General features: G+C 37.2%; 1 protein-coding gene across 1 annotated transcript in view; it reads right to left on the bottom strand.

The window, feature by feature from the left end:
* Positions 1–5,479: 5,479 nt before the first annotated feature.
* Positions 5,480–18,546, bottom strand: part of ANLN (anillin, actin binding protein) — a 42,386-nt gene continuing 29,319 nt past the window's right edge. The window contains exons 15-24 of the mRNA XM_075212561.1: positions 17,373–17,499; positions 17,122–17,170; positions 16,415–16,471; positions 13,845–13,880; positions 13,184–13,205; positions 12,056–12,168; positions 11,791–11,877; positions 9,970–10,077; positions 7,866–8,038; positions 5,480–7,517 (exon numbers count right to left, since the gene is read on the bottom strand). Coding sequence (XP_075068662.1) covers positions 7,394–7,517; positions 7,866–8,038; positions 9,970–10,077; positions 11,791–11,877; positions 12,056–12,168; positions 13,184–13,205; positions 13,845–13,880; positions 16,415–16,471; positions 17,122–17,170; positions 17,373–17,499 — 896 coding nt within the window. The 3' untranslated portion in view covers positions 5,480–7,393. The remainder of the gene's footprint in view (positions 7,518–7,865; positions 8,039–9,969; positions 10,078–11,790; positions 11,878–12,055; positions 12,169–13,183; positions 13,206–13,844; positions 13,881–16,414; positions 16,472–17,121; positions 17,171–17,372; positions 17,500–18,546) is intronic.

Genomic DNA, 18,546 nt, shown 5'->3' with positions numbered 1-18,546 from the left:
TACACAGCCTGCTGTGTTTGCCTTCATAACATGCAACATCTACAATATTGTATAAATCTAGAGACAAGTGTTCACAAGCTTATATTTTGATTGTTGAGTAGACATGGTTGAATCATTTCCTTGTTTATGTAGTAAAGAGAACCTTGATAACAAAACATCATGATAAATGCCCAGAGCTTTCACCATTTTAAGAAGTTGGGAAACTAAAGATATTTCTGCCATGTTGGATGGATCCCAGATGTGCCTGTAAGGTGAGAAAAGATAACATGAAAAGTTGCCGACAGTCTTGCAAAGTGAAAATCAAAGTGCAGAATGGTTTCCCTCTAAGTTCTGTTCTATGAGAAACAGAAGATTAAATTTCAATTGCTAACCTTTATTTAAAGGCTGCATTGATAAGTTCAGCAAATGCCAAAACCTTTGGCATATTAACATTAAGAGTTAATGTTCAAATGTCTGGTTCTGCTGTATATCTAACTTACAAGATATAGGGCAAAGAACCAATCATGGGGAATGTTTTATGCTAAAGAAACTAGAGTATGCCTAAAGGAAATTAGGTGTGAAATTCAAGGGAACTTGAGATGTTAAGAGAGGATTTTTACATTTACACTAAATCCATCTCTCGGACTGCACCTGGGGGAAGACTGCTATCATGGGGTATAGAGCTGGGCACTTGAGTTAAATTCATACAGAAGCTCCTCCGCTCTGAATCCTCACACCAACTGATCTCTAGTATTTAACTTACAAAGCCCCAATGGATAGGGTACATAGAGGAATACAAGAAGCATAACACCCAAGCCAAACATTCAAAGCAGAACCTAGGAGCATAAAGGGTGGGAAACGCAGTGTGCCCCACGTGGAATCAGAGAAATAGATTTAACACAAGTATAAAAATCCTCCTTTTTTTTTTTTCTATCTTCCTATCTGGTGGGACACCTCTACCATGGGGACATTGCAAATCTGCCCCTAGGAGAGGGTATGCTCAGATAAGCTGTGCGCAAAATACTATGTCACAAAAAAACCTAAATGGTAAACCGAGCCAAGTATAGGCAGAGGACCAGGTGACTTCCCGGCATAGCCGATCTGCCCAGAACCCACATGCCAATTGAGCTGCTGGCTAAACTCCTCTTCTGTGAATGAAAAGAACCAGAAAAGAGTGCTGTCCAAGGAAAGCTTCCACGCTCTAACTACCTGCATTGAAGCAATCTGTGATAAATCACTGGAAGATCCAGATCCCAACCAATTCCTTTATATACCATGTTTCCCTGATAATAAGACACGGTCTTATTTTCTTTTTGGTTCAAAAAAACAGCATAAGGCTTATTTTCGGGGTAGGTCTTATTTTAATTAACATTTAAAGCATTTTCAAGAAACAGGTAAATGTGAACAAAAAATCCTACCATTATTCAAAAATGGTCATGTCATCTTCTTCAACAACATCATAAGTGTCCATACCCCGAATTCCGGCCTGGATTTCTTGCGCCTCCATTTCCTGCAGAAGAAGTGGACCCAATCTGTCCAGCAATATAGCTCTCCGTAAATGAGCATATCTTGTCCAGGTAGCCTGCTCGTAGTGCATTGGCGACACAGCTGTCAGTAATTTTATCCCATGACTTCTTCACCCAAGTCACGACCTCTTGCAGACGGGGCTTCACAAAGTTTCCACGCTGATTTCTTTCCATTCTATTTTCAATGTAGTCATTGACTTCCATGCGCAAATGGTCCTTGAAAGGCTTGTTTATTGCAATATCAAGGGTCTGAAGATAGGCAGTCATTCCTGCGGGAATCATTACTTGATCTATTCTCTCTGCAAGGAAGATCTTCATGTCTTTAGCGCGGTGAGTGCTGGCTGAATCCCAGACGATCAGACCTCTTTGGTCACCTCGCAAAACACGTGGCAGCATTAAATCCAGCCACTTCCTTATAACTGCTTGTGTGCACCAGGCTTTTTCGGTTTCAAGAACGTAAATGCCTGAAACACGTTCAATCTTATCTTTCTTGCCCTTACTTATGATTAGAGGTGTGGCTTTCTTTCCATCCAGACAAATTGCCAAAACACAGGTAACCCGTGCACTTTCGTAGCCAGTGGTGGGAATGTAGATTGACGTGGCACCCCTGTGATTAACTGTCGTTTGAGATCCTTGACCCATAAACACTGCAGTTTCATCCATAGCAATCATATTGCAGGTTTGGTATTTTGAAAAGTTGATCCCATCAACAAAGGACTTGAATGCAAGTGCACGTTAATGTTTAATAACTTCAACATCTTCCAGCTTAAACAGTGTTGTTGATCTTCTTAGAGACAGTTCATATCGCTGAAGGAAACCGTCCAACCAGTGTTGTGATGCTTTGAATCCTTCTGGGACCATTTCAAACTGTGGTGCCATTGCAAGGGCAAATGCTTGAATATCAGCCCTGCGTACAACCAACGCCTTTGCTCTCCTGTCAGCAATCCATTCACCAATGATGTCTTCCAACTCAGGATATAAGAGTTGCCGACCTGATCCAGACCTGCGCTTCTTAGCTTTTCCCTCATCCACCTGTTGAGTGAGCTTATTGTACTCCGCTCGCCATTTTCAAACCATTCTGAGATCCAACATCTTTTCTTTACAGAAAGCTGAAAGATTGCCTTGCGAGTCCTCCACAATTGCTCTCTTATACTCAACGGTATAGCTCTTCCTTTTTGCACTCATGTCTTAGGGTCAAAACAGACTGGATAAGAAATAAAATGATGACTGTTATGCCCCCTCAGTGCTGCTTTTTTTCCTTATCATGCCCCCTCAGTCTTATTTTTTTTAAAACTTTACTTACCGTTTCTTTCCTTCTCTCTCCTTTTCTGTTCTCTCCTCCGCGGCGCTACCGTACAATGACGCTGTCACGCAGGTGGGAGGGTGCGTGAGCGCTGGCTGCAGCTGTGATTGGATGCCACAGCGGCATCCATTTCATGCAGGGAGGCGGAGTTGGGGCCATGTTTTGACGTGCAGGGACCATTTTAAAAAAAATAAAAAAAATAAATAAATAAATCGGGATTAAGGTAGGGCTTATTTACGGGGTAGGGCTTATTTTGGAACATTAACGAAAACCGGGGGTAGGGCTTATTATCGGGGTAGGGCTAATTATCGGGGAAACACGGTAGGTGGTATTGTGGTGCGCAATACCACCTATGTGTAGGATAGTGCTCCAAAAACTCTGAGTCCTTCTGCATGAATATATATGGCAAGAAGGAAATTGATTCAACATGTCAAATTCTCAGTTCAACCTTGTCCAAGGTCCCACTCCTCACAAAAGTATATAGACAGGGCCAAGATCTGAACCCCTATGAGACCATATCTGAGGCCTCTGCCAAGACCATCCTGTAGAAGACGAAGTGTGAAAACCTGTTTTAGAACAAAAAAAAAAATATATTAGTATGAGAACATTTTCCAAAATTCTGTTGCAAAACAATGATCTAGATCTTGGTGTAAAAAGAGAACCTCCCACAGAGGAACCTCCATCCTGGCTCTGTCACCATCTCTTAATGTTAGCGTATCCAGATCTTTTTGTCCAATCTGGAGCCATGAAGATCGCAGGAACTTCCTCCTATTCTGCTATCCTGAGAACCAGGGAAGCATGGAAGTGGCAGAAACCCAACCCTCCCTGATATAGGCATGGCATCCAGATACCAGAGGATCCGCGGGTCTGAAGTTGAATCGGATTTCTTAATTATTGTGATATGTGAAGAAGTCTTATACACACCCAATAGCCATAACATTTTCCAACAGAATACAAAATTGTACTATTGTACTAATTAGGCCCTATCAATTTAAACCACCGGTATAACGTACCCAACTCGTAAAATGATATCAGTGGTCCTCTAGCAGATAAATATCCTTCTCCTTTAGGTATAGTTCTTATTTATTCAGTAATCCATATTCAATCAATTTGCACAGATATCTGTATGGTATTAACAATATTCCCCAAAGGAGGTGAGAAGTCAGCTTAAATAAAGCTGAATATGGTAATCTCTGACCATATAATATCATACCATATATCTCTCGTATCTCTCTCCCCCTTCAAATAAAGATTAGCAGTTGTATCTTACACCAACTTTGTAATAGTGGAGTACACATATTATACACAAATGAAAGCATTTGTCTAAAATAGTGACACAGCAAAGCAGTTGCAGTGAAAACTGCAATTTTAATCACTAAACAGCACATTAAAACCTGACCCAACTCCTGGTGAATTTATGTTAAACTGGAGATCAGTTGGTGAGATGTTATAGAGGGGGGGGGGGGGGGGGAGGACCTTCTGTTTTGAAGTTAACTTCTAAGTGCCCAGCTCTACACCACATGGTAGCAGTAATTCAAAGATCGGAAAATAGAAAAAGGGAGGTTATGCAGATTTCAATGCAAGCTTTTCCAAGGCTCTCATTAAATTTAATGCATGGACAAATAAGGTTCCCATGAAGTTTGGCACCAAGGACAGTGACTGCACCGTGCATAATGCCAAACATTTTACATTCTCAGGAAACATGAATGCCACGCATTATGACATTCTAGCCTCATTGCGATGTGTTCACCTAGGTGTAAATACAAGTGAACAGTTTAGTAGTTATTAACATTTCTCCTGAACTACAACATATTATCAGATCCAGCAGTTACTCACCAGTGTCTTGGAACTGTGTTTATAGAGCACATTATCTGCAACTCAATGCCACATTCCTGTCCCAGGAGCGATGATGCACTATGAACGCTGCATACTGTGTGCATGTAAATAATGTATAAATGCTGAGTTGCTAAAGTTGAAATATGCATGAACTACAATAGCCCTTGTTCTGAAACCGAAACAGGGTCAAACACAATCAAGCTAAAATGGATACATTTTGGGGTCTTTAAACTGTGAATGACGAACATTGAAAACACATTAGTGTTCAAGTCTAGATTTAAAACTAGTGTAAAAATACTTTAATTATAAATATAACAAAAAAAAACTAAAAAAAAAAAAACTTTCATTTTATTATGAAACTCAAGCTTGGATTGGGGTTTACTGAAGATGGTACCACAAACATGTTCCTGGTCATTGAACTAATGCATATTAATTTATTCAAAGTCTCTAGTAGGTTGTGTCTTTCATCTTGGTAGTTTAATTGTAGTGGAGGTATGTGGTAGTTATATGAACAGGAGAAACTTCTATTGGGCTGAAAAGATGGTGATGGAACTTGAGTGTATCAAATTACCAAGGGGAGAACCCACTTTAAATTTCCATTCCATTTACAGCCGTTCTCTTGAAGTACCAGCATGTGTAACATATAATGCTTCATACAATATCTGAGCAGTATGTGTAAAACACTAATTTGCATGCCGAAAATATACACACTTATTTCAAAAGTATATGCTTTCATTTAAATATTTTTAAAAGCAGGGTTCCTTTACAAGGAGGCATGAGTTCTGGGACAAAAAAAACTACCTATTTTTTGTTGACATAAAAAACAAAAAACTGGTTTAATACATATATACACAAATTTTATTTTTGCAATGACAGAATTCCCATACATCTTTTTACAATGCAAAATGAGAAAAAACAAACAAACGTGAGAGATACAGAAAACAGACAACACATTCAAATGTGAAAACAAGGGGTGGGGGGAAATATCACAAAAATTATGTTAGTGTTCATCCGTGAGTAAAAATAAAGCAGAATTCTTTAAAATTGCTGATACTTGGAAACGATAATTCAATAGTATACACAAAAATAGTGATCTTGTAATTACGAATACCCATCTTTTCCACCAAGATAGTGATAGAGAACTTAAAAATTATCTATATAGCTCTTTATACATAAAAAATATAAAAACCTTAAAGAATTTATCTACATACTGCCTGATGCCCCTGAAAAAATCATAAAGACTGATTGGAGAGCTTTTTGTTTTTTATTATTTGTGGTAAATCTACAAGTTCCATCCAGAATCAAACCTAAAGTAGGAAAAGCAGAGCTCCGATATACACATGGTAACTTAACCTCTGGCTCCCTCAGCATGCCAGCTTACAAATTACTGCTTCAATTATAGCTCAACAACTAGTGAGCCATAAGATGTGTAAGCTTGTTCAAGATAAAATATCTGACTGGGCGACTAACTTTAAAGCCATAGTAGGTCTGGACACTTATTTTTTTTCATAACTGAAGAGTAACTTGTTGGCTATACTCGGTGATGGCAGCTATTCTGTGCCTACCCAATCTTCATGGGAATGTAGACTGCCAATTTACTAGGAACCAGTGCATCATGAATATTCTTAGTGATGTCATTGTTTTCTAATTAATTGGCTGCAATCTCATGAATGCATCTACTATGTGGAACACATTAAAAATACTATTTATTGTTTATAACAAATCCACCAAAGGCCTTACATATGAAGCAATGTTCTAAAAGGATTTACAAAACACTAAATACATCATAAAAGACATTTAGCCAGTAAAGCAATTAGCTGGCATTATAGCAGCTTTATAAAATCTTTAAAATTAAAATACTGTAGAGCCCATTTGTTCCTCATGCTCCTGTGTCTTAGTTTAAAGGCTCATAATGTATACGTCTCAGGTTAGTTGATACGGAATAAAAAATAAGTCACTGTTTTATTATAACCTGGATGTATGCATTGTAGTTTGTTAGCCAATAACACCATAATAGGATCAGGAAATTATGTTGCATATATGCAAGTTTCACAAAACAATCTACTCCATACTAAGTGAATAGGGAAAGTCATGCGATCACTGATTATGAATTTCAATATTATTGTTTAATTATATGAATATGAAATCATGTACCATGTTTAATGTAAAAGAAAATCACTATCTGAACACTTAAAGAGAAGAAGATAAATTAGGAACATTGTGACTAATGAGGCGGTGCTTGAGTGTTTGAAATATTTAACTAAATAAAAATAGCTTACTGTGGTTGGGCCCACCTTAGAATGGCATTATTAGAATATTGAAAAACAAACTTTTAGATTACAACTGTGCTCACCATTAAATAACCAAAACTGGGCTTTTATATTGCACATAAGATAGCGGAAAGTTAAACCTCTCCCAAAAGGGCACATCTTTATTGCCCCAACAAGCAAACACAAAGTAAATAGGTATATGTAATTTTCCTTCGAGGTTTTATTTGTTATTAGTTACTCACACTGTGTAACCATCTCCACCTGGATATTGTCCCAAGCAAAACATATCAAGTCTAATAAGAATGCATTAAGTTGATGAATAAATAAAACCTTTTTCTTCTTTTGGTTGGGAAAAATATGCAGCCAAAGGCTTGAAATATATATATATTTTAGGAAAGCTTGCAGCAAAGTGGAATCCTCATAGAAAAATAATGGATACACTGTACAATAAAAGGTAGTTTTCCGTAAACACCAACAATTTAAGCCTTGTTAGTTGGCCTATAACAAGCATCTGGTTGCCACATGCGGAGATCCACAAGGACCTGATTCAGCTTTTGCATCCAGAGATTTCTTTCATCTTTTGTGTCTGCTGACAGCCAGTTCCTAGAGAGGAAAAGAAATAGAATTGACACTACTTACATAGCAGTTAACCTAAAATAAATCTAAAATTAAGTGGAGGAAATGTATTCTCCCATAGTAGAATACTCCAATTCAACAGAATATTAAATGTATTATCAAAAGTTTATCAATTATGCATGTGATATCACAGCTAAACATATTAATTTGCAAAGTGAAGCCAATGTCAGGCAGAATGCCAGTGAGCCTTGGTGTTACGTGGACACTTCTTGTCCTTGTTATGCCGTACAAATCAGCGCGCACACGATGGATTTGTAAAGCACTTTTTCCACCATTTTATTTAGCGTAGTGACTGTACAAGCAAACAGTACTTACTTGGTGACACAAAGTGTGTCTCTGCATTGACTGACTAGCGTTTCTCGATCACCTTCTCTTTGTGGACGGACTGTAATAAGTTCAAATGTATTGGGCCTGGCACAGAATTCTCGATTGGCTGGTTCTATTTTTTTGCTTGTGCAGTTTGCCAAATTTATTCTGCCAATAGGATTCTGTCAAATAAAACACACAAATCAAAACAACATGTTTAATTTCATTATATATTTAAACTAATTGTGTTTAGGGAATATAAGAAATATGGGTATTTTCAGACACTTTGAAAGCCACCTTTCAGAGGTCTGTGATTCTCGTATTACATTTGTGTGCATTCATAGAATAAGCCCACCAATTTAAGGTGTTTAAAATCTCCAACATACTATATAGTGGATATTGATTAGGGCAGACACTGGTTAGTTAGCATTCCTTGTTAAAGGCTCATTGTGCTCAAACTTGACCATGCCGTTTTGGGTGGATTTCCATAACTTAACAGTAATCCAGAACATGAGTTATTGGGGACTGGCACTTCACCCAATCCAGTGTACCCTAAAATGTATGCGGAGGTCTGGATATTCTCTCCACATTCCTGTCAGCAGCAGGTCAATGGACAACACAGCTGTCTGCAGGAGCTATTAGAAAAGGAGCTGAGGCAGGCTTTTTGCAAACAGGCAACGTGCTCTCCATTTACAACATGCTGCCTTGCTGGAGCGAGGAGAACGCTGGCGGACAGTGGCCCACATTGGGGAAGCATGATGGAACTTCAGACCCCAAGTAATATTCTGGATTATTGTTTCAACTTGTCAAACTCCACCCAAATCTGCATTTTTAATTTAGGGTGGATTTATCCTTTAAATCAAGTACATGGAGGATCATTTACAAATGTGAATAAAACAAAAAGTAAAATAACCAAAGCCATATATTTAAAAGATTAAAAAATGTCTCCGCTCTGATTCAGTTCACTTTGAATGTTCGTCCTCATTAATCCCTTCATATATATGGTAGCAGGCCTAGAAGAAGCAACTGCCTGTAAGCCAGATCCTTCGTGTCAATGACAACTAGATCATTTGTTGGTAGGTCCAGGAACCATACAGAATGTTTCTAGGTCCCACAAACATTACACAAGGTGTTCAAATGCACCTTTACATTTGTAAGAGGAAAACTTCATTACATTATTACCATTGTATTTAAGTGATTTCCAAGCATGAAAGACTTAAAATCGGACATTACATTCAAAAACAATACTAATAGACCAATGCAAAATACATTGAATAGCAATTGCTGTGGCAGCTGCTATTACATAATATTTACACTAGATAGAATAGTTCTGAAATTACGGGAGATTTATTGCAGTCTCAGGTCGCCAAATAAAAAAGAAAGATTTAAACGTAAACCTCAAACCTTACGTATGTTTCTGCTGTAGTAGCCCCCAGGTGACCTGCCCCAGTCACCGGATGTCCTGCAATGCTTCCTCTGAGCGAGACTTGGCAGCCAGGGCTGACCATTACAAAACCTGTTTCTACACCAAAGAGGGAGACTGGAGAGTCCCGGAGTGCGGTTAGGCGACACCGCTTGCTAATACCACATTCCCTGTCCACTGCCATCCAAGGTAGTGACCTGGTTTCCTCACCTGGAGCGAGGGAGGCGGCAACAGACAACTGTCACCTCGCTCCGACCTCAGCACCACTGACACATCAGAAACTAATGTTTACAAAAACGAAAATAATTTGCTGTTGGCAACACAACGTAGAAGCGCCCTACTCCATGGGCCCTTATTATAAAACAGATTGTCAAATGGATAGGTTAGATAGAAGGGTTAGGAGCTTCTGATTTTTTTTTTTTTTTTAAACAGATTCAAATTAAGTATCAGTGTCCCCCAAATAGGACACAAGAGAAACATGCTTTTAAACTTAGAAATATCTTTCACTAAACATAATAACACACTTCTCCCCCACGGAAAAAAATAATATACAGTGATAGCTGACAAAGAATGTTAGTTTGTACTTAATTTATCGCCTGACTAATTCATTAATGGTTTTTTCTACCCATACCAATTTTAAATACATTCATAAAGTAATTCATTGACTAAAGGATTATTACGAAGACGAACCTTTCGTTTCTCATCATCCGGATATGTCCAGTAAGAAATGCAGTACCCTGACAAGACGAACCAACGCCGATGCCATGCCCCAAAGCCACTTACATCTTCAAACATAGTCTGGAATTAAGAGAATCAACAGGTCACGACTTTCAAGTTGCATATTCATTATAAATTTAAATAAATGCAAATAACCAACCTAAACAAAATAATGGTCTGCCATGTAGATAAATATATTGTTATTTGTCTCATTTACCTGCAGGTAGGATACTTCTATATCTCTGTGCAAGCCTCAGTCAGTCCTCACTGTACCGAAACCAATAGAGATCATTCTTCTATCATATAAAGCAATCAACAATGCCCCTGACTAATTAGCCTTACTTGTTTCCAAATATCTCCTGATTTTATTCCCCTGTTCTTGCCCAATTACTCTCTCTGCAAGATTTCATGCACTATATGGAATTCCCCTCCAGGCTTCATTTGACTTTCCACGAAGCTTTCAACTTAATTATTCCATACACAATTATTGTGTTTAATTCGTTAGTCTTTGATAGGAGCAGCACCATTATCATCTGCTCCTCTACACTGCACTCACCACACAACTACTACTGTATGTATTGGTTTAGAAGATGCACCACTCTGCCCCAGATTGCTATGTGCTCTTATCACCTATTACAACTGGATATAGTGCATTAGAGCACTTTTTCCTTATGCATCATTCCCCAAACGTTCGGACTGTACATTTGCAATCACGATCCTTTCATCTTTTTCTGCCTGCCTCCCTATTAATGCTGGCCAAACACATCAGTAGAAACAGGAAGATAAAAAAACCAAGAGGGGGGAAAACCCCATAACTGATCATTTTACTAATGTTATTCATTAAAAAGTAGTAGACAAAGGAATTTATATGTACTATACACATCATGATGTATTATGTGTATTTTAAAAAGCCACAGTTCTATGTCACAGGCTTACAGAGGGAAACAAACTGCCCACTCTGCAGTAGGGTCCTTGTGTATGAAAAATAGCTTAAAGCTGTATGTGTTGCTACAAAAACCCATCTGCTAAACCAGAATTATTTGTAGAATGGATTTGATTTTATTGCCAACTGACTCAGCTTATGCCAATGTAACAGATTTCTGTGGGAAAGATTTGAATAGCAGGGAAGATAGGTTACAGTCATTTTAAAGGATTAGGTGTGATTTTAAAATCGCAAACATCTAATGAGCTGCCAGTATTTGTTTTGGCTTATGGAAACTACAGAAGGAATTTACAATAAATTTAAATTACCAAGCTTCATCCTCATTGTTTAGTGGGCACACCATAAAGGAACAAGCACATACAATTTCACAGATCATATTCCTCTATAATAAAAATAATGCTCCTGTAGTGTAAAAAATATTTTGGTTTCATCTTATAATGCTTTATAAAAGTCTTGGTGGATTGCAGGTGGAACACAGTGTGAGTGCTCCACAGGACAAATGTAACATGTGGCACAACAAGCTGCTTGGAGGAAAGATCCCAAAGCATTCAACTGGAAAGTCATAAAGACAACTGAACAACCTCAATATATAGCTGCTCCATAGCCATTGGGAATACACAAACAAATATATCTTCTATCATTACATTACACAAGAACATTACACACTGGAAAGTTTCAGTGACACTTGTTTTTCTAGTGGACATTGTGTGAGTATGTATGTTACACATATGCAGGAGTATGAATGCAAATTTATCTTTAAGCAAAAATAATAAATTGATATTTTATTACATCTGAAGACAGCTTTAGAATACATTTAAATCCTGTAATTGCGTCAATGAGAGGAAACTCACCAAGAAGCCTTTTTCTTCAACAAAGGAATTTACTTGGCACTTAAGTTTTAGATAAATGTGACCTTCTAAAGGAGCCAAAAAGGGAACCTATAAATAAAGGGGGAAACGTACATACTGATGATATAAAGAAACTGTACATAGGAAAATCAGATTCCCTATAGACGGCAATATATTACTTCCAGCCCATGCCAGACAATGTGCATGAACAAGCATATCTGTAGTAAGAGAGAGAGAGAGAGACAAGTATATATAATTTGATTGTTACCTTGTCTAAAAGGAATTTGTTGCTACCCACAGAACCTAGAGTGAGCTTGTGAGATCCAACAAGAACAAAATTACTGGTACGGACGGCATTTGGGCCTCCTGGACTAGCCAAGGCTGTGATGAGAAAGAAAGTCATTACACAACAATGGCATATGATCTCCCATCAATTATAATCCCTCCCCCCCACACACAATTTTATTGTGTTTAACGTTGAAGGACTCAAATTTAAAAAAAAAATGTCTTGCATCCTTCGCCAGGTGATTGTATGTCAATTGGCTCTCTTGCTAACCTGTGGAAGATTTTATACATCAGTAAACTAATCTGTAGTAATATTATTTGGCTGTCATGAAAATATTTTTATTTAATTTTACATTTTTTTTTTTTTAATTTCTTCACATATTGTTACATGCCTGGAATATGAAGTGTCCAAGATAGTTCTGGGTGTTCACGACTTGAACGTTTAAGTTCTATTTTCCCGTTTGAATAATGATAATCTTGGACCAGTCATCCCTACAAAACTATGAATGTGTATATTGGAGCCACTGGCATTAGCTGTTGCACTGCTAGGAGGTCTGTGGAAGGTTTTAACCTTTGGTTGATGAGCACAATTTTTTTTTTAAGATAATGACATGCATCACTTTAGGGTTAATTTCTGCAAAAAGATTCGACTTTAGACACAGAGTGGAATGTAAGTGCATTTGCACGCCACATAAAATGAATCTGACTGCGTGTACACACAACTTACACCAGTATTTTGAGTTGCACGTATCAAAGACTTGCAGCTCCTTGTGCTTAGAGGCAGATCAGGGGGTACTAGACTAGTGTGCAGTACATTATAGGAATCTAAACTCTACATCTCATGAGTCCAGATATAAAAGAACAAACAAGGACAGGGGGCTGGCAGAATAAGTATGCAGTTTTTGTTTTGCTTTCTTTTTTTAAAAGGTTCAAATTAAATAAAAACCAAAAATAATTTGTCCAGACTAGCATTCCAGCTAATTGTTTGATAGAATGAGCTGGATTAGACAGGATTCTGGAACAGAAACTAATACATAGACAATTTAGACAGTTTTAATCTTCACATGCAGAAGAAATATGGAGTTTAGAACATTTACAGAAAGCATCTCACCTGGCGTATGAATGTTGCTCTTCTAAAGTAAAAGAAATAAAAGTCAAAATAATTAGATTTGTAAATATTTTACCCATACTGTAGAAATGCATCACTGTACATTGATATACCAATCTTACACATGTTCAATTACTTGTTCAACTAAGCAACACAACTCTGCTAATGTGCAATATGAGAGGTGAACATTTTATATTGAAAAGTCCACTCAAAAACAGTTAAAACACGTGCAATATCCTACAGTGTTACAATAGTATATTGAAATACTAAACATTTAAGTACATGAGCAAGCTATGTAACAATGTGTGCATAATCGAACTGTAACCTCAGTAACATAACAGTCTTATTGAACCGTGGTTTTTAATTACAGGAACACAATATACACTGCATACACCTGCACAGGCTGTGAGGTGCATCAGGATAATACAGATCATGCTGTGTGCTGCACATTCCAACCAAATGTGTGCTACAAAGATTTAAAAAGAAATAAAAAAGTACTAAAAAAAAAACCAAACAAACCAAGGGTAGTTCTTCACTAATGGACAGTCACAACACAAATATTTGAGTGAACACATGAGACTTCATGGCATTGCTATACTAACGCTAACAAACTATTACATGGTTTGCAAACTTTTGTGTATGTTGAAACAAAATTTGTACTTACTGTAATTGATGTCAGAAGCCTTTTTGGAGTGATTGCCTAAAAAAAACAGAGCAGCCAAAGAATAAATACATACAGTAAATGTGGAAAGTGTGCAGTTACACGGAGCAAAAGTAATTTGATGATACACCCTCCTCATGTATTTATATTCAATTTATATTCAGTAAAAAAAAAAAAAAAAAAAAAAAAAAAAAATGAAATAGAAATAAACCACCACAAAGTGCTCCCACGGAGAATCACTCCGTGTTGAAAATATTGTAATAAACCAACCATTTGTGTGCAAACACTACAGTTTCAGAGTGAAAACATTGTGTGCAGTACTCCATACATGCTTATAATGAATTGTGTAGCATTTTGTTTAGTTGTTCAAATTAATGGTTTATCAAATATACTTTCTAGCAGCCACTGTAGAAAGTATTTTTTAGCATTAGACAGATGAAGATTTAACCGATGACATGCACTCACACAAAGAGTGCCTCAGAAAAGAATTTCAAAATGTTGGTACAACACAAATGCTTTAGAAGATCCTGGGTTCATCCCCGTGGATATGAAGACACCAAAAACCTACACGTTCAGGGGGGTTAGGCCAGAGGTGCTTGAACCCAGCCCTCAATGCTACCTATAGGTCATGTTTTCAGGATTTCTGCCTGTAGACACAGGTGGGACTGACCCAGAAAATTAAATGAAGTCACCTGTGCATGATTAAAGAAATCCTGAAAGCATGAACTGTTAAAAACTAAAGTGGGCTGAATTTCAGCACATCTGGGTTAAAATTCACAAGGAAAAAAGGGAACTTAATTTATCCAAGTGCTAATCGGTGACTTTGTACTAGGCAAGCACTTCCCTCCAAAGAGAATGGGTAGTAAAGGACCAAAATGAGGGGCGTACACTTAAGAGACTAGTAATCATTGTATGAATCAGATGATTTTAGGAGATATTTTATATAAAAATTACCAACAGCTTTCCTGATTGTAGTACTGCTGGCATATTAAAGTATTAAAGATTACAACTAGTATGCTGACATTAGTAGGAGCTCTATGACTGATGGGATATTACGTGACACAACTAGTACTGCTGACCTATCATATGACATTACTTTTATTGGAGACATAAATGGCCAGTACTGTTAAACCTGCCATACAACATGTTGAAACTAGAACGGCTGTCATGATTTATGAGATCATTGGACATTGCTTCCATCACTGGAAAATTATAGGGTATTCTTGTTCCTGCTGGCATATTACTGGGCACTGCTACAAATGTAAACATAACTTGTGATATTATTGGACATTACTTTACTGCTGGCATGTTACGAGATATTACAATTACTGGTGACATTATTGGGCATTACCACTTTGTATAACATTATTGGGAATTTCTTTTATTGCTGGCATAATGTTGGGCACTACAACTGCTACATATACTGGCATACGCGCCACTGCAGATGCTATCTGGCAGTTTGAGCCACCAGAATGAAGAACCTTCACTAGGGGGGTCATAAAGTAACATTATGCACTCCAGTGGAGCTCCCCAGTCGATTGAGAGAAAAAAAAAGGTAATATAAAATGTATTTAATTTACGGTTGTTTACCACTGCTGGATATGGTGGACTTTAGATTGCGTTGTTGAACTGCATTTACATTTTTGCCAGCCAGCACACAATAAGCACTTATTTTTCCATTATACATAAGCTTTATAAAGATACATCTGTTAAAATATACTTTCCATTTAGCTTAGACGCACATGTCTTATTGACAGGGGATCGCAGGCAAATTTGAGCCCGGGGAGCAAGTCTTGATTTAGCAGTCTATTTTAAAGGAAATAAAGTGCAGGTGGTCCACTGACCCAACCCAAGGTAGGCCACTGAGATACCAGCCGGTGGGGGTGGGGGCACAAGGCTAGACTGGCGACAGACACATTACTCATGTCATGGGAGAGCTTGTTAGCATGCACAGCAGTAAATAAGGCTGGGGCTTTCAGAACGGTAATCATTTTTTCAAAATGTAGACACGGTTTGTAGAGGTTTAAACACAAGATGCACAATTAGAAATTTATATCAGCAAACCTTACCTTCAGTCTTCCAAAATAAATGTCATTAAATGAATAGTATTTCTATCTATCTAGAAAAATCAATTCACAGGTTCTGATATTCGGTAAATCTGATTTGCAAACATTGTTTACAGGATACAATGTTATGTTATATAACTCTACACAGTATAGAGTACTGGCACACAGACCACCAAAGCAGACTGTGCAAGCTAAGTACACCCAGAGAATCGTACCAAACAGATAAGAATTTTCTGCATTAGCCGAAACACGGAAACGCGTGGGGCTCTGCAGACAAGCTGGACAAAAAAGTTGCATTTAGCATGTACTGAACAGTTATTTTCTATGTATTACATTCTGGCAAATTTAATGTAGCCGTTTACATCGTTTTCAACATTTAAAACTTTTAATTACGAAGCTGCATGGCTCTGTTTCTAGTTACACTATTAGCAGAACCAAAACTAATGCAATTTATCACAAGCTTTATCTAAAATGTATTATTTTTCCCCACACATAATGTTCTATTACCTTTGACTTTGTAGACTTTTTCCGCTTATCAGATGCAGGGCTTTCTTTTCTTTGTACCTAAAAATTTAATATTTTAGGTCACGCATGGTAAATGTATAGACAAATTACAGCGGTATATGTTGGAAAACGCAACCAGTAGAAATATCTGATCACTTATTGTTTAAAAAGCAACGTACAGCAAGAACAGTGCAACTCCTGACGGTTGTATCACTCACACCATACAAAGCATAGGGGTATATTTACTAAGCGACAGATTCCGAACCCTCACCGATTCTCTGCATTTTGCCATCATTTTTATAAAATGGCAATTTCATTAAAGACAAAGCCCAGATCAGCATTTCTAATATTCTATGGACAAGTCTACATATTTATCCAATTTCTACAATATGGGATGTTATATAAAAAGCAAGTCACAGTAATAGCCACACAAAAAAAAAAAAAAAAAAAAGTGATGCATCTGGCAACCCACCTCTTTTAACTAGGTCTTGTTTTGAGCCCTAGAAATACTGGGAAATTGAAACGAGAAGTCCCCCCCTCACCCCAACCAGAAACAGAACATCTTGTAGCTAAAATTTATTGGCTTTATCTTCACAAACAAACCACCAATTGTCTTATATCACAATGCTTTTCACTATAGAATATGACAACATTTCAATTTAACCCTCTCCAACATATATAAAAGAAAAAAATGTACCAAAGCAACTTACCAAACTGTATACATCAATGCAGATTTCAAAGTCATTGGAGACATCTTCACTGAAAATAAATAAAAAAGAAAAGTTAAATACAACACTGAAAAGCATTGAAGAAATACACAAACATGCAAGTCACTGCAGTATCCTAATACAATTTCTAAACTTTACTTCCTTTAGCATTTAAAATAACAGTACAAGTGAAATGCATGGGCACTTCAATAATGTAATTAAATCTGTAATTTTGAATACACCAAGATACTTACAGAGTAAATGTGGTTGGAAATGCCAGTGCATCTCCTTTCATGGAACTTGAAATATTTGTAAGAGGGGTTGCCACCATGTTCTCTGCTCCTGCTCTAATAATTATGAAAAAGTAGTAGTTTGCGGAATCTGTGAACAAAAACGCCAGAATATACAGCTTTAATACATTATATTTTGATGCACACCGTTTTTAAATCTGTATTCCTACATATTCAGAACCAGTGCGAAACCAAATAAACCCAATTTCACAGCCAAATTCAACATATTTAAGAGATGTCCAAAAGCATAAATTGTTCCCATCAGCAGCCCATTCAAGTCAATATGCAACAAGGGGTGCCCATGGCAGAGGCTATGGGAGTGGGCTTCATTACTTGGCAAATTAGCTAAGGTAACACTAGAACATTGTGAAACTTTACTGATCTTCAGCTAGAGGCTAGAACATATACATTAGCGTCACCCACGTGTAGTGGACCAAGAGGCATATTCAATTACCCGCAGAGTGCCTCCAGAAGAGTTGCAATGGCACTACGTAGCAATGTGAAATTGCAGATTTTTCCTTATCCCCCAAAGAGGTGCAAGGACAAATCTGTGATGTTGAGGTATCGTAGCACCTGCAAATGATCGCAGCCACAATGTTCGTAAGAACATCACAGCTAATTAAATATGCCCATACGTGTATGACGAATTGCAGCCCAAGTGTATTGACAGCCTCTGTCTGAAATGGTTGATAATATCTAACATACAGATGCAGTACAAATTGATAAACAATACCATAAATCACAAAAAAGATATGAATTTTCCGTACATACTTGTTAATTTTTTAGGTTAGTATTTTAGGTTAGTGGTGCTTTGCGAAAGACTTATGTTAGCATTATCTAGTATATAGATATGGAATACAAGGAAATTGAAGATTGATTAAAATAAATCTTGGTGGATAATACTTTATAAAAGTGTGTTCACATCTTTCCAAAACATTTCAATGCATAAATATAATGTTAAGAGAAAATTATATAACTGTATATATGACAAGCATTAAAAGCTGAAGTTTAATGTATTTAAAAGCTAGTACTGAATACATGAAACTTGAAATGTACAGTATCCTTATTGATTTAGCCATGTTCACTGCCATCTAGTGGTAATGAAAATCCACCACTGATCAAAACAAACAAAAACCAT

The sequence above is a fragment of the Mixophyes fleayi genome, chromosome 5 (genome assembly GCF_038048845.1).
Source record: "Mixophyes fleayi isolate aMixFle1 chromosome 5, aMixFle1.hap1, whole genome shotgun sequence".
Taxonomy (NCBI): domain Eukaryota; kingdom Metazoa; phylum Chordata; class Amphibia; order Anura; family Limnodynastidae; genus Mixophyes; species Mixophyes fleayi.
The sequence above is the reverse complement of the archived record's forward strand: the minus strand, read 5'-3'. Positions and strand labels throughout refer to the sequence as shown.